General features: G+C 39.6%; 3 protein-coding genes across 4 annotated transcripts; 2 read left to right on the plus strand and 1 right to left on the minus strand.

The window, feature by feature from the left end:
- Window positions 1-102: 102 nt before the first annotated feature.
- Window positions 103-12153, plus strand: si:ch211-107m4.1 (heterogeneous nuclear ribonucleoprotein U-like protein 2). 2 transcript variants are annotated; one of them, XM_017486085.3, is made up of 14 exons: window positions 103-800; window positions 3166-3295; window positions 3404-3480; window positions 4627-4766; window positions 5605-5707; window positions 5871-5983; window positions 6394-6660; window positions 6787-6909; window positions 7886-7993; window positions 9094-9262; window positions 11084-11266; window positions 11448-11509; window positions 11597-11686; window positions 12040-12153. In XM_017486085.3, the coding sequence occupies exons 1-14, from the start codon at window positions 287-289 to the stop codon at window positions 12112-12114; spliced, it is 2154 nt and encodes a 717-aa protein (XP_017341574.1). In that variant the 5' UTR covers window positions 103-286; the 3' UTR covers window positions 12115-12153. The 2 variants fall into 2 exon arrangements, with proteins under 2 accessions (XP_017341574.1, XP_053541748.1); XM_053685773.1 differs by lacking the exon at window positions 12040-12153 and having other exon boundaries at window positions 11399-11509; window positions 11597-11692.
- On the minus strand, window positions 12099-18328 carry nudt22 (nudix (nucleoside diphosphate linked moiety X)-type motif 22). Its single transcript, XM_017486086.3, has 6 exons — window positions 17906-18328; window positions 17182-17815; window positions 16472-16585; window positions 14086-14183; window positions 13076-13169; window positions 12099-12990 (listed from the first exon to the last, which is right to left on the minus strand). The coding sequence occupies exons 1-6, from the start codon at window positions 17989-17991 to the stop codon at window positions 12886-12888; spliced, it is 1131 nt and encodes a 376-aa protein (XP_017341575.1). The 5' UTR covers window positions 17992-18328; the 3' UTR covers window positions 12099-12885.
- A 946-nt stretch (window positions 18329-19274) lies between these two features.
- Window positions 19275-24423, plus strand: LOC108274435 (exosome complex component RRP40). The gene is made up of 4 exons (XM_017484609.3): window positions 19275-19601; window positions 21747-21896; window positions 21996-22147; window positions 23890-24423. Exons 1-4 carry the CDS (start codon window positions 19371-19373, stop codon window positions 24095-24097), a joined length of 741 nt encoding a protein of 246 aa, XP_017340098.1. The 5' UTR covers window positions 19275-19370; the 3' UTR covers window positions 24098-24423.

Below are 24423 nucleotides of genomic sequence, written 5' to 3' on the forward strand. Positions count from 1 at the left end.
AAATAATTAATTAAATGCACAGGACATATTAGTGAAAGAGGAGGGGCGGGCCAGGGGTTATCAGAATGCTCTAAGTGGGCGGGACATATAGGCGATTGACCAATAAGCAATCAGGATGTTTTCTTGAATTTTCCGGAGCAGCCAGCTGCTGCGTGTTGTATTTTTTTTTGTGTTTATTTATTTTATTTTTTTTGTCAACTAAGCAGCTCTAAACACGTTTATAGAAGTTAGGGTCTGAGTTTTGAGTAGTTTATTTTAATACACCAGTTCATTCTTTCTAATCGCGATGTTGTTGGAGGACGTGAGGAAGCTGAAAGTGGCCGAGCTGCGGGCCGAGCTGCGGGATCGGGGTCTCGACCCTAAAGGACTGAAGGCCGAGCTTGTGGATCGTCTTATGTCAGCTATCCAGGATACAGAACCTGACAAAAGTGTCAATTTAAACCCTTTCGACATGGAACATGTCCAAACTGCAGAGGAAACCCCTAAACGAACATGTCAGACTGAGGGCACATCGACAGGCGTTGCAGATGAGACAGCTTTAGGAGACAAGCAGCAAACTCTGGACCAGAATCAGTCAAGTCTAGAGGAAATCTGGACAAAACGGCGGCCTTGTGTCGATCAGAGCACACAGACGGAGAATGAGCCAGAAATCAGGATCTCCCAGTCAGTCTGCTCTTGTTCTTACAGGAGAGAAGCAGAGCAGATGAAAAGCCAGTGTGTCCTCAGTAGCAGTGCCAGCTCTGATGTCCATCAGGAGGAAGTCCAGTCTACATCACTACCACAACCCACCAGCCACCAGTGTAAGTCAATTCTACATCATACTTAATGCACACTACCATTTAACATCGGTATAGAATTTCTGACCATAGCTCATCTGTTTATTTACCTATCCTGCAACAACAACAACCCAGAAACCATTGTAGAATCTGTAATGGTTATAATGGAAATTGTAATGGTCCCTGTGGGTCTCTATTGTTAATCTGTTGCTTTCTATTGGTGGCATGTTATGTCTGGTGGATACCATTAATGTACTGGTATTTCTAGTGGAAACTATTAGGATTTCTGTGATCGTATCTATTGGTTTTTCTGCTTGTTTGTTTGTTTGTTTGTTTTCAGCAGGGTTGTGTAATGTCAGCACCACACATGGGCATAACCACACATTCTTTGGGGGGGGGTTGTGTCCCCCCAATGTTGAGGAAATACCAATCTGTCCCCCCAATATACAGTACAAAATATTTTCTATATGTCCCCATTTAATGAACCCTGCCAACGGATCTGTCTTTGCCTCATCTATTCTATTTATTTATGTCTATTCCTTTTTAATATATTTCCATTTGTTAAGGAAAATAGGTGTGTGCCCCACCTCCAATTGTATGCTTGGTTACACCCATACTCAACGCAAGTTTGTTGATATATTTTAGCAGCTCAGTCTGTAAGAAGTGGAGACAGCAGCCAAGCGTAGAAAAGTACAACAGAACATACAAGCTTTTTTCAGACAGTAAGTAACTAGATACCTACATAGTAGGTAATCTTCGCTTAGTATAGAAGGCATCATACCATGGCTTGGTTTGTTCTTAAGAACGTCAATTAACTTTTTATATTTGCACACCCACGAAGTAGGCTAGGCCAGTGGTTCCCAAACTTTTCCAGGTCAAGGCCCCCCAAATGACATTAACATTTGACCGAGGCCCCCCTTTTGCAAGATGTCTTTAAAACGCATTAAAAATACAGACTTCTGAATATATCCCCCTTTTTATTATTAATAATAACATCTTGCATCTTTACATTACATTAGATTAGGAATTGATTGTATGTGTGTGTGTGGTTGTCTGAGCGTTAGAAAGAGAAAATCATGTATTTATTTATTTTTCACACCAAATTGTTGAGGCGCCCCCTGGCGGCCCCCACGTTGGAAGCCACTGGGCTAGGCTAACGTTAGTTCTAGTTTTTGATCATTAACGGTACATTCACTTGCATATCCTCCCGCCGAGTTCGTTGGACCCCCCCTTCGTCCAACCATGGTTACGCCCTTGCCACCATAGGACCAGATATTATTTCTGTGGCACATAAAATATATGGGTGGCTGTGGCTCAGATGGTAGAGCGGGTTGTCCACTGATCGTTGGGTTGGTGGTTCGATTCCTGGCCCATGTGACTCCACATGTGTCCACAAGTGACTACGCAAGTGTCCTTGTGCAAGACACTGAACCCTAAGTTGCTCCCGATGGCAAGCTAGCACCTTGCGTGAATGAGAAACACTTTTAAATAGAAAAAAGCGCTATATAAGCGCAGACCATTTACCAGACCATGGTCTGATTGCAGTGTGTCATGTGCTGATCCAAGTGTTTAATCATATAACATTTATACGATTAAATATTACTTGTCAAACTGTATGAGATGATCCCTGTAATATTTACAGGGATACTAATAATTACAATGAGACTTAACAATTTAAAAAAAAAAAAATACTATGTTTTGCTTATCAATAAGAGTGATCCGGGCTTGCCTATAAAGCAGCTTTCCCATAAACATGCTTCAAATATCCTTGAGGTAACAAGGATATTTTTTGGTCTGGGTTTCATTTCAAGTTTCACCATTGCCCTACCCTAGGTAGCTGTCTTGGTACAGTTTTGGGTCATCCTATGCTGTCCTCCTACGAACAGCTTTCAGGTGAGTCCCACTAAAGCGGCTTTAGTGCAGTGGCTTTGATGAGAAATAGTCCGACATCCAAACAGTCCAGTCAACAGCAGTCCTGAGGTCAGAAACTGGCAATGATGGTGGAATGGTGTGAGGACAATTTTAATTGTGCATGGTCAAAGTGAGCAATCTGAACCTACAAGGTGGACCTAAAAGGAAGGTGTGTGTGATTAAAGTGAGGATTATAAGTATGCGGTGCAGTGCTGCTCCACCTAAAGCACACACTACCATGTCAGTTTCAGTGCTATTCCAAGAATAATCCAATTAAAATCCAATTAATATCGGCTCAATGGTGGTCTATTTCATTTGAAGGACAGGGTAGCGGGGCACAGACACATTGTGCATAACATTGATAATTAATATTGCTCCTACAGAGTGACCTAGATGTTGGATAGAACTGCTAAAATGAAAAACCAAATGATGTGAGACTCTGATGGTAAAGACGCTGTGTCCCGTCCACTTCCCACAGTACCCCACATGGCACCTGTCATAACGGAGCCTGGAACGGAAAAGCAGGATGAGTCTCGGGATGTCAGCAGTCCTCATGAAGAGAGGAACCGGGATTATTATGAGTTTAAAGAGGAGATTCAATATATGAGGTTATAACAACAGAGCTCTTCAGAGAAATCTTTATTTGTGTAATGTGTTATAATTCATAACACTGAGTCATTCTTTTTTTTTTACCACTGTACTATTTTCTCCATCAGAGCCAAAACACCAGAGCCTGGTCCTGCGAGTGAGGATGAGATGGACATCGATGATGACACGGTTCGACTAGATCCCTGTGAGGTTCAGTTTAACCCTTTATTGCATGGTGTTTCCATATGGCATCGATTTATTTATCTCCGATTTTCTGTTAGGCAGTAATGCAAAACTACTATTTTCCTATATAACTGGAAAAAAGGGGCTTTAACTTTGACATTATAAAAATGCACTGTCACATGACATGACCATTAAGTGCTGTTTGCACTTCATTCGGTGTGTTCGACTCCGGCTGCGGCCGGATGGAACCCGATCAGCGAGATTTTCCACGTGCAGTCAGGGGAGGAGTTGAAAACTGAGCCATCAGGTCGGACACTTTTGGCTTCCCATTGTGACGCTCGCGTTGTGTTTGCTTGCTTTATCACAGACGGAGTGGATTAGATGTAATATTTCTCAGACAAACACACGTCTGAATTTTACATGTAGCAACCACAAACACTTTTTTACACTGAATAGGTTAATACAGTGCCTGCATGAAATTTCAACATTATTTTTAAACCAATGAAGCGAGGTGTGTATGTGTGTGTGTGTGTGTGTATATATATATATATATATATATATATATATATATATATATATATATATATATATATATATATATATATATATATATATATATATATATATATATATAATTTTTTTTTTTTTTTTTTTTTTTTTTTTAAACATGTTTCATGTTGATAAACATGACACACTATGACATTACGGGATTTGTGAGCCTTTGAGGAACTGATATATGAAAAATATACATGAATATACATGTATATGTCAGAATACACATGAAAAGCACGTCATTGTTGTCCTCGGTGAGTTTGGCCAATCGTAAAAAAACTGTGTCATCAGAGCTCATGCAGCCGCTCTGGAGAAGCTGCGCTGGCCGAGGGAGCTGGCTGCTGTCGTATCGCTATCGTAGTACTTTTATAACGTACGCCACAGTGACGTGATGTGGCGTCGGTGGCGCCTCAAGTCGGACAAAAATTCTAACCAGCATGCACTGCTACAAGTCGGCCGCCGATCGGTTTGATTAAGACACCTCTTGTCTGCAATCACATGGCATGGTGAAGGTCATCATCAGAGGGCTCTCAAAATTTGATTGTCTCTATGTTCTTAGGTGTCATCTATATACTTTGCTCATCTTCATTTCCTCATAAATGGTAATGCTTTACAGACAACAGTGACCTGCATTTTGTAGTGGGTGCGGACGGGAGCAGCGGTCAGCCTTTACTCTGGGAGACGTTCCCTCTGCTGCATTCAGGGTGTAGACTGACCCACGGCTTTACTCATGGAAAAGTGGGATTCGAAGTCAAGGTGGGAATTTTAGGACTTGACAAAGTGAAACGACCTAGAATTCCAGTTATTTATTTAATCGTATACATCATATACACATCAATAATGACTACTGAGTCGCGTAAACGCCACAATCCAATTGCCCGACTCAGAATAAGACAATATTCTGATTCCCACTCCTGGTATATGCCTGTTTTAATCAGATATTTATTGCATGTAAACACTTTATTCAGAAAATCCACTGAAAGGCGATATGTGCGCATGCTCAGTCCGCAAGGAATTGTGGGTGCTAACAGATCCTAAGCTGTAGGCTCAGTATTTAGGAATGGCTACTCAGGCATACTTACAGCAACCATGTATAGAGGAATATTCCGATGCCTATACACATATAAACATGGTATACAGAATATTTCTGCAACTTAAAATGGAATTTGATGCATGTAAATGTAGTTATTGTTAAGTATTAGTTGATAAATATTGTGAAAAATTGTCAGTATGATTATAATTTAGACATTATGTGTACTTTTTATAACTCTAACCTGACAGTAACCGATAGCTGATTGGATGTTAAAATGTATTTTTTGTACCCTGGTACACACACACACACACACACACACACACACACACACACACACACACACACACACACACACACACACACACACACACACACACACGTACACGTTTTTTCCAGTGCCACTGCTGTTTTGCAGACATTCTGTCAGCAGATCTGGATGTCATGATGCATATTGTGTATTTAGAAAATGTTGTAATTCCAGATCACTCAACTCTAAATAAGAGAAAGTAACAATATTGAGCTTTGCCATGATTGGTGTTGATGTTGTCTTTTACTCTGTAGTATGTGAAGAGATTGTCAGCAGCTACAGATACAAGTCTCAGCCCTGAGCCTCAGAGTGTTCTCAGAGTGGGCTGGTCTGTGGATGGCTCCAGCTTTCAGCTAGGTAAAAGAAGAAAAACAAACAAACAATACTTTCTCTTTTGTGCAGTTTTGTGTAATGAGACTTCATTGTTTATTGTAAGGTGGCACTTGGCAAATGATGCCTAAAGTTTGAATTCAGAAATGTTTATTTCTGTCATTCTTCTAGTTGTATTTGTGTGTCTCAGGAGAGAAGGAGCTCTCGTTTGGATTTGATGGAGCAGGCAAAGCAGTGACAGGGGGAAAGATGGAAGAATTTGGCGAGCCATTTTCAGAGGGTGATGTCATCGGCTGCTATGCGGTATGGTGTAAAGAGCAATGCAGAACCGAGAACTAGATCGCATGTGGAAATAAAATGTGTGCAGCAGACTGAGAAATTCCATCAGTACAATCCTGGCAAGCAACCAAGAATCTGTCCCCCCCCCCCCCCCCATACCTACAGCATACTTTGCCATCTCTTCTTTAAAATCTATATTTACTCTTTAAAATGGTCATATTTATTCAGATATATAGAAAATTTTAAAGGGTTCACAAACTTTCAAGCACCACAGTATACTTCAAATGATATTAACACGCATTTAAAAAATTATTTGCTACTTAGACTATTTGGAATAAAATTTTCAGTAATAGTGTTTTAGGCTGTGTATGTGAATTCAGTCGTAAGTGGTCAAAGATCAATTACTGATTCAAATGTGGTCTTTCTCTCTTCAGTTCATCAGCGACGAAGGAGAGACAGAACTATCGTTTTCAAAAAACGGCAGCTTTCTCGGGGTGGCCTTTCGACTCGCTGGCTCCACCCTGGCAGGTCGTGCACTCTACCCACACGTCCTGTGCAAAAACTGCTCCGTTTCCCTGAACCTTGACCCTCAGGGTGTGGCCTGGTATCCTGGTCCTCCTGGCTACTGCCCTTTACCAATGCTTCCATCTGCATATTGGACTCGAGCTCTGCTTCCTCCATCACACAAGAAGGACTGTGAGGTATGTTTCCTGTGATCTTGTTTAAATTGGTTTTAGCTGTCGCACTGAAACCCCTTAAACAAGTGGACCAGTGGTGTTTTTCAGATGATTTATGACTTTTCCATTTCCACTCCTTCTCTTCTTCAGGTGCTGATGTTGGTTGGCATGCCAGGTTCTGGAAAGAGCCACTGGGCTGAGAGCCACATGGCCAAGAACCCAGAGAAGCGTTACAATGTGCTAAGCATAAACTATGTCCTTCACTGGATGAGGGTGAGCACAAAACAGAAAAAAACAAACCTACAATACTAAAAGATTGCAATTACACAGTATTGTCTATTGAGATAACAATGAGTGTTTACAGGTACAACAGTTATGCTATCTTGATCAGATTTACACAGTTACCCGATTATTTAAGTGGTATATTGGATTGGCATCATTATCTGATTATTTTTTTTAAAAAGAAATCCAATAGTTACCTGAATCTTATCCCAATAATTAGTTTATTAAATACACTCAATGGCCACTTTAATTTGAATACATTTACTCCTGCTTATATATGCAATTATCCAATCGGCCAATCATGTGGCAGCAGCGCAATGCATAAAATCATGCAGATACAGGTCGAGAGGTCAAGAGGCTTCAGTTAATGTTCATATCAAACATCAGAATCTGTGATCTCAGTGACTTTGCCCATAGGATGTGTGTTGGCACCAAACAAGCTAGTTTGAGTATTTCGAGGATTTTCACACACAGAATCATATGAAAAAACATCTAGCGAGCAGCAGTTCTGCAGATTGAAATGCCTTGTTGATGAGAGAGGTCAGAGGAGAATGACCAGGCTGGTTCATAGCTGACAGGAAGGTTATGTTACCTCAAATAATCACTCTTTACAACCGTAGTGCGCAGAAAAGCATCTTAGAACTCACAACATGCTGATCGTTGAGGCGGATGTTCCACAACAACAGAAGGTTCCATTCCTGTCAGCCAAGAACAGGAATCTGAGCCTGCAGAGGGCCCAGACTCTCCAAAACTGGACCGTTGAAGATTAGAAATAAACATCGCTGGACTCATTCCAGTCATCAGATGCTTCATGGAAACATTTTGTACCTTAATTTAATAATGAATTCTGATTGTTTTTACTAATATCACAGGATTGTTATCAACAAGAACTGAGGTTTGTTGGTGCTCGTAATCTCTACAAAGAAAATTCTGAATATGAATATCTGTTGATGTTTTCTGTGTTTAGCTGCCGAGCCCAGAACACAAGAACCTGTTGCTGCGACAGGCCACACAGTGTCTCACACACCTCATCAGAATAGCAGCAACCAAAAGGAGAAACTTCATCCTAGATCAGGTGTGTTCGTGTTTGTGTGTGTGTGTGTGTGTGTGTGTGTGTGTGTGTGTGTGTGTGTTATTGGTTTTAGTTTTCAGTTGGTGTGCACCACAAATACAACCCCAATTCTGAAAAAGTTGGGACTGTATGGAAAATGCTAATAAAAACAAGGAGGAGTGATTTGTAATCACTCAAACAAATCACTCCTCCACAAGGAGGAGTGATTTGTTTAAATACTTTGACTTGTATTTACTTGTATATACTTGTATATACTTGTAAAATGTATAAAGACTAGGTATTTGATGTTTTACCTAATCAACGGCATAGTTTTTTGAAGATAAATGTTTATTTTGAAATTGATGCACGTAACACGTTCCAAAAAAGTTGGGACAGGGACAATTTAGGGCTAATAGTGATGGGACAAGTTGAAATAAGGAGGTGATGTGAAACAGGTGAGGCAATTGTCTAGTCATAGTATATAAGGAGCCTCCAAAAAAGGCCTAGTCCTTCAAGAGCAAGGATGGGTCGAGGCTCGTCAATCTGCCAACAGATGCATCAGTGAATAATCCAATACTTTGAGAATAAAGTTCCCCAAAGACAAATCGGTAGGATTTTGGGCATTTCACCTTCTACAGTGCACAATATAATTAAAAGATTTAAGGAATCCGGTCAAAATAGGATGCGTAAAGGGCAAGGCCGAAAACCACTTCTGAATGCGCATGATCTCCGATCCCTCAGACATCACGGTCTTAAAAACTGTCATGAGTCTGTAATGGATATCCTGACATGGGCTCGGGAATACTTCGGTAAACCTTTGTCAGTCAACACCATTCGCCGCTACATTCACAGATGCAAGTTAAGGCTTTACTATGCAAAGCAGAAGCCATACATCAACACTGTCCAGAAGCGTCGCTGACTTCTCTCATCTGAGATGGATGATAGCACAGTGTTTTAAAAGAAGAAATGAAGAATATGTTTGAATGACATCTCCTGTATACTCCTTGAAACCAAAAAAATAATGTTTGAAAAGTCCATGAAAGGCCTGGAATTTCATTATGAAGCATCGGTACGATCCCTGACGTATGCATTCTGCCCTTCTGTTTTATTTCCTCATTACCCAGGCAAACATTTACCCGTCTGCTCAGATTCACAAGCTGCTGAGGTTTTCCGGTTATCAGAGAAAGGCGGTGGTGTTCGTCCCCTCGGATGAGGAATGGAAGAGACGTCTGCAGCAGAAAGAGCAGAGCGAGGGTTCTGTGCTACCAGAAATAACACTGCTAAAAAGCAAAGGTCAGATCATACCTACCCTTTACCATTTCATTTTATTTCAGTCTTACCCTCAAGGTCATGCCCTTGTTTATTACTTTCTGTGAATGCTGTGCTTTAACATGCCTGATTTACCTCAATTACAAGTAGGGAAATACTGGCCTGTTCCAAGCTACTGATTTCTGGGTTTGAGTATTACTTAAGATGTAGCATTTAATTCATTCATATAGTAAGAAGCCTATGATGTTATGTTACTACAGACAGAACAAACATATGGAATAGATTTTATTTTTTTAGAGTTGTTTAGATTTATTTCACATCAAGGTTTACACCGGGCTAAAATCTATAAAAGGGGCGTGAAATTCTTGCAACAAAGCAGTCAAATAAGAATAAAAAAGAATAAAATAGAAAGGAAACAGTATAAATACAAGGAAATAACAGATAAATAATATAATATATAAATAGAAAAAAAAAGTACATTGTAAAACTGTACAATTATATGAATTGTAGTAATAGCAGCGATATATGAAGATAACAATAATGTAATGTGTATCATCTCCAAGTCACTGAAAATTGTAAGAAGAAATTTTGTATTTACTCCCATTCTTTTTCTAGCTCAATTTTACATTGCTTACACACCTAGCAACTACAAATCTGCTGTTTTCCCATTTTCAGCTTTATGTCACAGAAGTATACCTATCAGCCATAACATTACCCCCCCCTCCCCCCCAGTGCTGCCAAAACAGCTCTGACCTGTCAAGGCATGGACTTGACAAGTCCTGTAAGTTGCAAGGTGGGGCCTCCCATGGATCGATGTTGTTTGTACAGCACATCCCACAGACGCTCGATTGAGATCTTGGAATTTGGAGGGCGAGTCAACACCTTTGTCACGTTCCTCAACGATTTTTGCAGTATGTCTGGGCGCATTATCCTGCTGAAAGAGGCCACTGCCATTAGGGAATACCGTTGCTACGAATTAGTGTCGGTCTGCAGCAATGCTCAGGTAGGTGTTACGTGTCAAAGTAACATCCACATGAATGCCAGGACCCAAAGTTTCCCAGCAGAACATTGCCTACAGCATCACACTGTCTCCGCTGGCTTGCCTTCTTTCCATAGTGCATCCTGGTGCTATCTCTTCCCCAGGTAAGTGACACACGCACCCGGCCGTCCGCATTACGTAAAAGAAAACGTGATTCAACAGACCAGGCCACCTTCTTCCATTGCTCCATGGTCCAATTCTGATGCTCACGTGCCCATTGTAGGTGTTTTCAACAGTGGACAGAAGTCAGCATGGGTGCTCTGAGTGGTCTGAATACACAGCAAGCTGTGATGCACTGTGTGTTCTGACATCTTTCTATCATAGCCAGTATTAACCTCTTCAGAAATTTGTGCTACAGTAGCTTTTCTGTGGGATCGGACCAGACAAGCTAGCCTTCAGTCCCCACAAACATCAGTGAGCTTTGGGCATCCATGACCCTGTTACCATTTCAACAGTAGTCCTTCCTTGGACCACTTTTGGTAGGTACTAACCACTACATACTGGGAACACCCCACAAGACCTGCTGTTTTAACCCAGTCATCTAACCATCATAATTTGGCCCTTGTCAAAGTTGTTCAGATCCTCACTTTGCCCATTTTTCCTGCTTCCAACACCTCAACTTTGAGAATTAACTGTTCACTTGCTGCCTAATATATCCCACTCTTTAACAGGTGCCACTGTAACAAGATAATAAATGTTATTTGCTTATTCACTGTCAGTAGATCTAATGTTATGGCTGATGGGTATATGTATAGATGGGAATTCATCTTTTTTTACAAAATTTTTGTTCTCATCTGGTCCTGCAGCGAGTTTCACCCTCCCAGAGAAGGGCAACCTCCTGGAAGACATCCTGTTTGTCGAGCTCTGCCGTGAAGAAGCGCAGAAGCTCCTCACAAGCTATAAAGAGGAGGCCACACGTCTCTTACCTACACCTGTCAAACGCAAGAGGCAAAAAAAACGCCCCCATAAACGTCCCATTGATGCACATGGTGAGGAAAACAGCACAAGTGCAAGAGTGGATGATAATCATAATGAAGAGGGTGGAACCTAGAATTGTTGCTGTAGTTATATAATTATAACACAGATGGTCAAAAAATTAACATCTGCTTTCCCATAATTAGATCCTTATACTTACAACGTTGTGTTGAATGCTGCTTTTTCATCTGCCAGGATCGAGCCAAAGCCGCAGTCAGTATGCGCATCAGGCACAGTGGGGATGCCATAAACAAAACGTGAGTTTATTCTCCACATTATTTTGCATTAAAATGATGTCTTGTGAATGACCTACACCCAGTAAAACTGAATTTCCTCGCCTTCAGGGATGGAACTTTTCTGCTTTTTCTCAGCCTTATGGCTGTAACAGTGATCCACAGCGGTACAGAGATTACTATCAGCCCTGCACCGAACAGGTGAATAACTGCATTGTTCACATTCACACTATTAACGCCACTTCAGTGTTGCATTGGAGTTCTGTTGCTAATTGGAAAGACTTAAGCACACTAATTACTTTAATAACGTTACCTACTTGGTCTGCGTTTAGCCGAGTAAACATTTCACCTTGTCAAAAATCATGTTGGCCAGACACGTGTGTGCTATTTGGGGCAGACAGTTTATGTAAAATGCAATTGTCCCAACATTTAAGCGTGTATTTTGGTATTTAATGTATGTTAGCCTAGTAGTGAAGACACACACAGTTTTGTCTCACTTTCTTTCTTTGTAATTCAGAAAAAAAAACATTGTTCCTTTTTTCTTTCTCTTGCAGTGGAACCTGGGTAACCAAAATCAGAGTTACTATGGAAACCAGAGCTATTATTTTGGCAACCAAGCTTTTTGGTAAATCATAACAGCAACACAATAAATAGTATTTTTTATTTCAGATGGCATTGGATTTTATTTTGAACAATTGCTTTAGAACTTTTATCCACAGAGCAGGGAAGAAGCATTATGGCTCTAATGCTGTCGTTTTAAACAGTACACAAATGTTTTTAAATTATACAATCATTTGTTTTATTTGCATTTTGTAAACAAACAAAAAAAATATTTCTTACCAACTTCTGTATCAGATTCTCATTTTATTCAGATTTGATTACAGTATTCTGAAATGCATTTCCTTCTGAATCAAAATGCTGAACTTTCGTTATATTGTCTGAACGCTGAACACAGTTAACTTGTCCTGAATATGTAAATACGCTTGAACATATTTGTCTCGTTCACACAAAATGTGTTGTATTGATTTCCGTGTGAAATTGTCATTAAAAATGCTCACATTTCATATCTTAAAAAGGGTTGTGAATCTATTTTAAGCGAAATATATTAAGCTCTGAAAATACAAAATATAAAAAATATATATATACATTATACAACTCTCAGACCTTTTAAAAATAGATTTAAGAGCCCTTTCTGCCTGCGAGGTGAATAACAACTGCTGTAAACATATCAAAACCTTCACTTTCCAAAAAATGTCAACAGGATCCTCAAACAAACAAACAAACAAACAAAAACTTTCCAGTTCCATAGCATGGCAATGTTTTCTAAGATATCTTTGAAATTATTAGAGACCCGGAAAGACTTTTATAAACATTTCAAACCGGCACGTGTGGTGCTGTCTTTAAGACTGATCAGGTCTCACTAGTTGGTACAGCATCACTGCTCCTTTGGCCGACGGACACAGTTCTGACCACAAGGGCGACTTCACATCCAACTGCAGCATCTCCTTTAATCAGCATAATGATTTTGGCATGAGTGTGCACCATTTAACACTTATTTAATGGAGTTAGATTATTACTGAATCGCCTTACCAATTTACTCAGAAACACTATATCTGTGGACTCGTGAGCTTCAGGGCCTCCGCGCCAGTAAAAATCCTTCACGTCCTCCATCGTCAAAGAACACCTGTCCGCAAACAAACGCAAAATCGATTCAGTATTACTTATACAAATGTAAGCGATCAGTTACACAGTGTTTGGTGTCGGTTGGCCCTAACCCAATACTGGAGCTATGACAATATCGATCCCTTCAGGAGTTCGCGATCGTGGAAATGAACACAAAATCGAGCAAACACCGGAATATTCAGAGGGGCTTGCAAATTTTTCTAAATTACCACAGATTTGGGTCGAGACGTCGACACAACACGCAGTCAGCCAAAGTCGTCTTCGATTCACGTGTGTTGAACATGAGTACAGCTAAAATGCCTCCTTTACAAACAAACATCACTGCGAAAGACTGTGCAAAACTATTTCGAGTATTATAATTCGAGTAGTTTTCGGCCCAAAAAAAAAAAAAAAAAAAAAGGCAAAAATCTCCGCATCGCAAATTTTGAAGGACAAAAAAAAAATAAAGATGCAGCAAAATCAAACATTTGAGAAATCCTGTACGGACTGACAATACAAGAAATTCATCAACTTGTTTCAAGTGACGTCATTAAGCTACAGGGCGTTACGTAAAATACACAATCTTGTAAAATAACAGATGGAGTCTGAAAAACATTACAGTTAAAGTGAACTGCTGATTAAAAATGTCCCGTACAATTTCACCTTCAAACAGGTAACACCACAAAATACCCGCCCCATAATTATCTAGTTTTATTCATGTTTATCGATTATACTAATGCATACTGTAAATGACTTGCAAACCTCATTGGCAAGTTCGTGTGACGTTACCCAAGATGCTACTGGACGTGATTTTGTTGTTGTTTGTTAGCTAATTTAGCCTCATAGCTCTAACCAAACATGTCCTAGCTGATGGAGTACAAATGGAAAATTGTGTTGATCTGAATTCCGTACTGTTTCTTAGATGATCCATAAAGTACCTGATAAAAAACTCTGCACTGGGTCGTCCTGCGCTGGTGTGATTCAGTGCTATTCCCATCAGAACAGGTGCGCTGAGAAAACCCAGGGGAACATTTACCTGTAGAAATGTGACGTACGTTACGAATCTTTTCGATCCCTTCCTTAATGAAATAATACAGGTCAAAAAGGCATAATTGCCTGCGATAGAGGAGTACAGCAAATTCACCACACAGATGCTGGCATGAGCTTATTTAAGGTTTCTTTCCAGATCTCAATAAGTATGAATACTGAGAATGTTTTCACAAAAAAATGGATATTCTTTTTTTTCCTGTTTTAATTGTGTGTACAATTATTTGATTTTAAAACAAAATTAAAACAAAAAGGGTTCTAGGCTTCTAGATCTGTGGTCTTTAGACTTTCTTGTTTTCTTCAGTTACAGACTATTCCCTTTTCATTTCATAAGAATCTGTACATAGAAAGTCAGGGAAGTACCCTGATTCTGAGAACGTTGGGACAGTATGGAAAATGCATAAAAAATTTTTTTTTAAAAGTCACTTAAATTCAGTTTATCTTGTACTATATTGAAAACACATTATTTGAGGTTTTACTTTGTGAAATTAATTTATTTTTTAAAATATACACTCATTTCAAATCTGATGACTGCAACACACTCCAAAAAAATTGGGACAGTCGACTGTTTACCACTGTGTAACATCACCTTTTCTTTTAATAACACTTATTAAGCATTTGGGTGCTGAAGACACCGGTTGGTTAAGTTTAGCAAGTGGAATTTTCCCCCATTCATCCATTATGCATTTCTTCAGCTGTGCTGCCTTCGTTGCCTTATTATGCACTTCATAATGCACCACGCATTCTCAATGGGAGACAGGTCAGGACTGCAGGCAGGCCACACTAGCACCCGCACTCTCTGCTTACGCCGCCATGCACTTGTAATCCAGGCAGAATATGGTTTGGCGATGTCCTGCTCTGGATGGCAGCATATGTTGTTCGAAAACGTGTACGTGTCTTTCTGCATTAATGGTGCACTTGCATATGTTACCAGTTACCCATACCATGGGCACTGACACACCCCCATACCATGACAGACGCTGCCTTTTGGACCTGATGCTGATAACAGCTTGGTTGGTCCTTTCCTCTCTGGCCCAGAGAACACGACGGCTGTTTTGTCCAAAAACTATTTGAAACGTTGACTCGTCGGACCACAAAACACGATTCTACTGTGCTACTGTCCATCTCAGATGAGAACGAGTCCAGAGAAGTCAGCGACGCTTCTGGACAGTGTTGATGTATGGCTTCTGCTTTGTATAGTAAAGCCTTAACTTGCATCTCTGGATGCAGCGGCGAATGGTGTTGACTGACAAAGGTTTACCAAAGTATTCCCGAGCCCATCTCAGAATATCCATTACAGACTCATGGCGGTTTTTAGACAGTGACGTCTGAGGGATCGGAGATTACATGCATTCAGAAGTGGTTGTCAGCCTTACCCTTTACGCACCCAGATTTGACCGGATTCCTTGAATCTTTTAATTATATTGTGCACTGTAGAAGGTGAAATGCCCAAAATCCTACCGATTTGTCTTTGGGGAACGTTATTCTCAACGTGTTGGATTATTCACTGACGCATCTGTTGGCAGATTGACGAGCCTCGACCCATCCTTGCTCTTGAAGGACTAGGCCTTTCTGGAGGCTCCTTATATACTATGATTAGACAATTGCCTCACCTGTTTCACATCACCTTCTTATTTCAACTTGTCCCATCACTATTAGCCCTAAATTGCACCTGTCCCAACTTTTTTTGGAACCTGTTGCATGCATCAACTTCAAAATAAACGTTTAACTTCAAAAAAAAAAAAAAAAAAAAACTATGCAGTTGTTTAAATACAAGTCAAAGTACATTTACAAATCACAGATATTTGTTTTTATTAGCATTCTCCACACTGTCCCAACTTTTTCAGAATTGGGGTTGTTCAAAAAGGCTATTTGGGAACGTTTCTTTCCACAAGAAAAAGGCAAGAACACTGTTAGATGTGTGTATCAGTACTGGGATCCTGCTGGATGTTGGCAGTCAGATATAAAGCTCACAAGATTAAATTTATTCATTTATTAGAATTTTATAAAATTTTGTCTGTCATTTTGTCTTGTTTTGGTTAGCTGTAAAAAGGCCATTGGAATTATTGCACTATATATTTTTAAATGGTCTTATTTGTTCATATTTTACTAAACAGAACCTGTTAGAAATGAATGTGGGTGGTTACAGAGAGGATTAACTGCAGCAGCAGGCTGGGTGGCTCAACCCTGCACACCCACCTCCAAACCCTGTCTCAGGCATCCAAATCATTCTCCAATACAAAGTTGTTGAAATTCTGTTGGATAAATTGCACACACCTCATCCCTGACCTCAGCACACACCGAGGAGAAGATCTCTGCCACGACAGCTCTCTCACAGCCCTGCATGAGGTCAACGCTGATGTCCTCCTCACTCACCCCCTGACACACAGCCTGAGGAAATAAACCAACATATGACACATCTGCTACATACTCTCGGGTTTGTAAACTGTAATCTAGCTAAAGTGTCCAAGACGTTTATACAGTTGATTCAGCACTCTTGAATCTGATTGGTCAGAAGGTGTTGGTTTATTTTCTATAACAGCAGCTCTAACGGAATTCTGGTTGCAAGACAAATCGCAGGTTTATATTCACTTGTTCTAATACATTAATGTATTGTGGAACTGTTGAGAAGATAAAATTTTCTGGAAGGAGTCTCCAGCGTCAGCGCTTTGTAATATTGGCAGCTGATTTGTTATCTTTGAGAGAGAGAAAATAAGAGAGGCTCCTACACCTCTACTCTGTGCACTTTGCTGTATTACTGCACCTGGATGGAACAGGAGAAAGAATAAGAGCATGAAAGCTCTTGTTGTCCATATAATGAAACATACTTCATAGGCTCGTTATTTCTTAATTTCTACTGCATTGAACCTTTGATCATCGTTACAAAGGTGTTAACATGACTAAAAATACTTGCAGCAGAACCTACGAGTTATGCTGTGAAAATTTCATCATGTAAATCTACAACTTCAATACATTCCTTACATCACCTTAGGCTCAGGATGCCCACCGGGTATGTCTAAGAGCCCCGCTGCCTCTGCGACTCTCTGACTCCTTCTCAGCATCACCACCTTTCCATCTGAGGTAAGCAGGACAGCACCGACGCCGAGAGGCTGTGCCAACAAAGCCTGAGGATCTCCCACCTCCAGCCGTCCACGCTGCTGCAGGTTCCCAGCCTCCTGTGACCAGTTAGTCCCTAGGAAGTCTTTATAACATGTCAAACCCAGCTGCAATCGGAGGATCGCTCCATTCGCTTCCGAGGGTCTTGCATCTTTCTGGGGTTCTCCTACGGTTTCTCTACAGCAAATGCTCTTCTTGCTTCTTGCATTGATTGTCAGAGGGGCACGCTCTCCTTCACCACAGTGCAAGGAAATACGATTCAGAGCCGAACAGTTTCCAAGCTGTTCGTCACCCTCAGCTGATTTGGTCGAGTTTATGGTTTGTGCGGCAGTATCGCCTGCCATGGTGCAGAAGTTTGTAGAGGTCCGAGGATGTGTTGTGGAGAGGTGAGCTGAATGCAGTCTGAATTTCGCCCCGTTGAAAAGCCACGGTTCTTTGGTCACTCGCTCGTTCCACACCGCCTCTATATGTTTCTCGATCTCAGGAACACTTCTGCGGCTGAACCTACGCAGTTTATATATAAGGAGGATAAAATGAACATATCCATATCCATGATGGCTTACTAAGTTTTGAACAGAGATGTAATGTCTGTACCTGCTGGAGATCTCTACTTGTACTTGATGCTCTTCAAAGCCCTGAGTTGGAGCACAGTGAAGCATCACAGACACCTCGGAGTCCATTTTGCTCTGTTTTAACTTCTCAGGCTTCTTCAATAAGGAAACTCTCAGAAAGCAGAACCATGGATGCAGCTAGCAAGCTAGTTAACGTTACTAATCACGTTTAATGTTTATACAGTGACACAGGACTTGTTTTATTTAGGGAGCAAAACAACCACGGCTATTAGCTGAGATTGTGAACTAATCTTACAAGTTTATAAACCTAACCAGCTTGCCAACTTGCTGATGACGTCCAAACTTTTGAATTTCAGTCACTTCCGGTTTCGACACGTAAAAGCTGGGCTACAACAAAGTAAAGCTTCGGCTAATATTTGCCCTTTTCCTTTACGAATTAAAATATAACCATAGCCATTTGTTTTGCTGTGCAATCCACATTCTTATATATATATATATATATATATATATATATATATATATATATATATATATATATATATATATATATATATATATATATATATTCGACAATTTTCACGTCACTAACATAAAAACAGGAAACGTGTTTTATTTTCCTTCAAAATACAACCACGAGTGCTGCAATCAATCAATAAAACAATATGATTAACATTTGACTTAGTATGTATAATTGACATAAAATGTTATGCTAAGTTTTCTGTCATATAGGACAAATTCACATTTTATTTGAAAGATGTTGAGCTGTGGTTTTCATTGTGGGGTCAGAAAATTTGACATATTAATTTCAATAATTCGTTTCAATAATATAACAATGATATAACATTACTAATAGTGGGCTGTGATTTCCAACACTGTGAAGTATAGCCAGGGGGTTGTGTTTTTGTTTGTTTGTTTGTTTATAATTACATTGTTAGAAATCACAACCCACTATTATCAATTTTATTATGCCTATATACAATTAGATTTTTGTTCAATTATTCATGCACAAACGAATTACAAATACAAATACTTCAGATACAAATCCTACAACAACAACAACAACAATAAGGAAGTAATGTGAACGAAACTTTAATGAAAGTTTAAATAAGAATGGGTTCTATCGGTGGAAAGCTCAGAAAGTCTGTTAAATAGCCAATATATATTCTACACATTTAAAATAAACACACAGTTCCTTTTTTTATATAGTTTTGTCAAATAAATCTTCATCGAGGTTATTTGTTTTTCTATCAAATATACAGTTAAGGAGGTCCCTGGCTGTAAAACGTTTGAGAACTCCAGGCATAATGAATAAATGAATTCGTGAATGAATTAACCTTATGTCCACAAATCAAGGCCTTTTGTTTTGAAAGGCTGTTCCAACCCGGAAGTCTATCTCCAGTTGTTTTCACACTACCCGCTCTTCACGTGGGTATAGTGAAAGTGTATACTGTAGTATGTGTGTATAGTTTATAATATTATATAAGATCATGGACATCATACACTCTTGTTTTAAGGCTCAGATAGGTGAGGTGGTTTTACCTGGAGATGTCTTCCGGTTTAATGTTTCCTCTGTAGAGGACGACAGCAGCGTTAAAGCTGAAAAGATCATCTGTGGACCGGGACTGCGCCGAAACGGAGACGAGATCCAGGTGTATAAAAGCGGCATCCTCCGCCATAAACAGCCCAATCTGTACTGGATAGACTCCCAGCAGAAACGCGTAAGAAACTACAGGCTACACAGTAACTATGGTACTATACCAGCGGTTAAAGGGGTGGTATGGAGTAGAAAACAAATCATACAGCTTTCCTCTTACTCCAAATGCAGCCAAACAAAAGCGACAGTTGGATCTCCACGTTTGCTTAAGTAGTTGTGCACAGGGGATACCAAAGTAATGTATTTTACAAGTCATAGAAGTCACCCAAACTCTATACATCAGCACCATTAAATGGACAACCCACCCTTGCATATTAATCTTTAAAAAGCGTCCGAGATTCATTTTTTATTTCCTCATCACTTCGAAAGGTTGGTCAATTTTCACTTCCCACAATGAAATTTGACTACCTGAGTACTGATAAGGACACCAGTGCGAATAAGCCCTTGCGTCATCGCTACCTAAAATAAATGTGATGCAGCAGCACTTTATTCATTTAGTCTGTCCAACTGTCTCACCTCCTCATCTGTACACTCTGGTCAAACAGACCAGCTTGCAATGCTTCCATTCCTAATAATACCTCAGTAAACACCTCATCATGCTCATCAGTAAGAACATCATGCTCATCATGGATCACTAGCTAGACAGGCGGAGTCTTGTATAGAGACGTGTATCTGCACTGCACACTGGAGTCAAGCATGTGCTGTCTTCATTACTTCAAAGTTGGATTTCTAATTAATATGGAAAATAGTGAGGAAGAAAAGAAGCTCTTAAGCTTTTTTTAAATTATTATTTCAGAGTGTTTTTGTTTGTTTGTTTCAGAGCCTTTACAGCACCAACCAAAAATTCAGTTAAACACATTTAATATGTTTCAGGGTGATGTTTTCTCTTTAAGGTTGGGTGATACAATGACAATATTGATATTAGAATGTATTAACTCCAATAGGAGGTGACTGGGGATAAAATCTGTCATTTCCTTTGTTTCTCTTGTAAGTGTTAACTGAACATATGGTTTACTGTATAGCAGCTCTGCCATTTACTTGGCATTTTGTTATGAGAACCTCAATCTAGCTAAAAAATTGTGATGCATATCGTGTCATCTTAAACTGTCTTCATGTATTACAATACGAAATTTGGCCGTATCACAAATTTTGCTTTGAAAGGGAATAACGCCCAGCCTTTCTGTAAAAATTTCTGATCATCCAAGATGGCCACCTATTGCACTACAGCATTAAGCTACACAGTGACATTTTGAGTAACATCACCGAAACAAACAAAAAAAGGGATATTGTACAGATTTTGGCCGTTTTTGTACAGAAAATATTTTAGTTGAGGTGGCTTTCCAGTACATGTTAGCCACTTTAGCCAAATAGCTAAGCTAATTTAAGCTAAATAAGAAGAACAGTCTGACAGCAAGCATGTCCTAGCTGATCTGGCTACATTTGGGGGAAGTGGGACATCATGTACATTTGATTTTTCACCAAGTGATGTCCTGCTTTATATAAAATGGCTTTCTTAGACACCCTGTGTGGTGGTTTATTTACATGTTCTATACAACCCAAATTCCAAAAAAGTTGGGACACTGTGTAAAATGTAAATAAAAACAGAATGCAATGATTCGCAGCTCTCATAAACCCATACGTTATTCACAATAGAACATAGAAAACAGATAAAATGTTTAAACTGAGGAAATGTACCGTTTTAAGTAAAAAAAAAAAAAAGAATAAGGTCATTTTGAATTTGGTGGCCGCAACATGTCTCAACAAAGTTGGGAAGGTGCAATAAAAGGCTGGAAAAGTAAGTGTTAGTAAAAAGAAACAGCTGGAGGAACCTTTTGTAACTGATTATGTTAATTGGCACCAGATCAGTGACATGATTTGGTATAAAAAGAGTATCTTCGAGAGGCAGAGTCTCTCAGAAGTAAAGATGGGATGGAATCTGGATGAAAGCAGATGTTGCTCTAAAACTTGTATATACCTTTCAGCATTGATGGTGCCTTTCCAGATGTGCAAGCTGCCCATTCCGTAGGCACTAATCATTGCATTCTGTGTTTATTTACATTTCACACAGTGCCCCAACTTTTTTGGAATTGGGGTTGTAATAAGCTGTCCGTGATTTAGACTTAAGTTATTACACAAGCATCTGTGACCTGTATTGCCGCCTTGTTCCAGTATGGATATAATAATTTATTTTTGCACAATTTCACTTCAGTACGTTCCAGTTAAAGGCGAGAGCGTGATTGGCATAGTGACGGCGAAGACTGGGGACATCTTTAAAGTGGATGTGGGAAGCAGTGAACAGGCCTCATTGTCCTACTTAGCCTTCGAAGGTGCGACTAAAAGGAACAGACCAAATGTGCAGGTACACTTCCATCACTGCCAGTTCTTATCGCATGTGATTTTGTTTGCAGAGCAACCGCACTGAAATTAAATGTGATTTTATTTTTGAACCACTGTACAGGTGGGGGATCTGGTGTACGCTCAGTTCATCATCGCAAACAAAGACATGGAGCCAGAGCTGGTGTGTATAGACAGCTGTGGCCGGGCAAATGGGATGGGAGTGTTTGGAGCAGACGGGCTTCTCTTCAAGGTGTCTTTGGGATTAGTGCGCAGGTATGCAGAGATCCTCTTGTAGAATATTAATATAGCGGGGTCCAAAAGTCTGAGAGCGCTTGTGAAAATGATTCTGTGTGCCATTTTTTTTCAATTTAACAGTGTAAAGGTTTTCACTACAAATTATATTTTCAGCAACAACTTGAGTGGAAAGTAGAATTTTATAAATATTTACACGTATTTCAGAGTTTCTTAATATTTGGTATGTCCCCTTTTTGCTTTAATGACCGTGTGCACTCGAACTGACACAGACTCTAGAAGACCTGATCATCCATGTTAGATCAGATCCATCGGCATGTCATCTGAACATGATGATCATGATGATGTGCCACCTTTTATGGCACATCATCACTGATTGGATGGCTTAGCGGTTAAGGCTCTGTGTTACTAATCGGAAGGTCGGGGGTTCAAGCCCCAGCACTGCCAAGCTGTCACTGTTGGGCCCTTGAGCAAGGCCCTTAACCCTCTCTGCTCTGCGCTGTATCATGGCTGACCCTGCGGTCTGACCCCAGCTTCCTAACATGCTGGGGTATGTGAAGAAAATAATTTCACTGTGCATATTTATATGTGTTCATTAAAGACATGCAAAGACAGTGCCCTCCACTAATATTGGCACCCGTGGTAAATATGAGCAAAGAAGGCTGTGAAAAATTGTCTTGATTGTTTAACCTTTTGATCTTTTGTTCAAAAGTTTCACAAAAATACTCTGCCCTCATGGATATCAAACAATTATAAACACAACACAGGTTTATAAAAAAAAATATCTTTGTTAAATGTAGGCATGCAACAATTATCGGCACCCCTATGAATTCATATGAGAAAAATATATTGACCATGAGTTATGCCTGGGTGTTGATTTGAGCACTTAACTCTTTACATAGGTAAGTGTTCCATGTCAATCTTGACTTGTGAATTTGCTCAAAATCGTAGTTTTAAAGCACTTTCTTAAGTTTACCTGAACTGTAGTCTTATATTAGAGCTTACACATGACAACACACACACATTTACACTCAAGTTAACTTTGAATAAATCCTGATGTCTGCGTAGGAAATGATGTATGCACTTCAAGGTCCTCTTTGTGTTTGCTGAGTTTATAAATGAGGCCCATGTGATTGTTTGAACATTCAATTACATTGATTCCTACAAGGTTACTGAATAATTCATAGTAGTTACTGAATATTATACTTTAAGATGAATGACTGAATATTAAGCTGGGAGTTTAAGGGTTTACATAAACTAATGGATGCAGTAGTATCAGGTGGATCAATAAGCAGTAAATTTAACCAGGTCCGTTCTGAAAAAGAATAAAGAGAAAAGGAGCAGTAGAAATGCAGCCGCAATGAAAGTATTGAAAGTATTGTTGTTGTTTTTTTTACAAGTAACATGATATGTTAAATGTATCAGTCAAAAGTTATATTATAGCCCAGTTCATTCTGCCTCTTTGCTTTCTTTTCTTTTTATTTTCATGCCAGTGTTTAAAATTTAAAGGAATTAAAAAGAAAAAGAAAAAAACTTGGTCTAATCTGTTTTTGTCTGTTTGTATTGAACTGATTATTTAATAACAAAAAACAGTTCACCAAAAAAAAAAAAACAAGATAAAGAAAGCCATTCGGTGTGTTCTTGAGCTTCATATATTCAAACCAACTTTTTGTTGCAATATTGAGGCATTGTTTACATTTTGGCTATTTCCATCCAAAACTTGATTAAAACCCATTCTGACTTTCTGCTTTTCTTCCCTTCAGGCTCCTCTCACCTCAGAGTGAGATAGTGAAGGATCTTGAGAAGATCTTCCCCTTCGAGATGGTGGTGGGTTTAAACGGCAGGGTGTGGATAAAGGCTAAGACCATTCAGCAGACACTGATCGTGGCCAATCTTCTGGAGAGCTGTGAGAACATGACAGCGCAGCAGAGACAGGCTCTGTTCAAGAGGGTGGCAGACGGCGCCCTCTAGTTCACGTACTGGTGTAGTGCTGGTTTCCATGGCAATTCCTCATGGACCCAGCACAGGCCAAACATGTCTTACAGCACTGCACGTGATTCATGGCTGTTCTGAGGATTGAATTTGAACTTTTAGTCAAATGAATGAATAATATTTGGAAAGTACTGTGAGAGTGTACAATATACAGTACAAGTAGGACTCCGGATGGACTGCATTTCTATACCGTTTATGGTTTGAGCAGCTCACAGTCATTATTTCTGTATTAAAAGATGTTTTTTATCTACTAGTGCCTTGATTCACTTTTATCTGTATAAATAAATACATTTTGTTTGATGAAA

Source organism: Ictalurus punctatus, chromosome 14 (assembly GCF_001660625.3).
Source record: "Ictalurus punctatus breed USDA103 chromosome 14, Coco_2.0, whole genome shotgun sequence".
Taxonomy (NCBI): domain Eukaryota; kingdom Metazoa; phylum Chordata; class Actinopteri; order Siluriformes; family Ictaluridae; genus Ictalurus; species Ictalurus punctatus.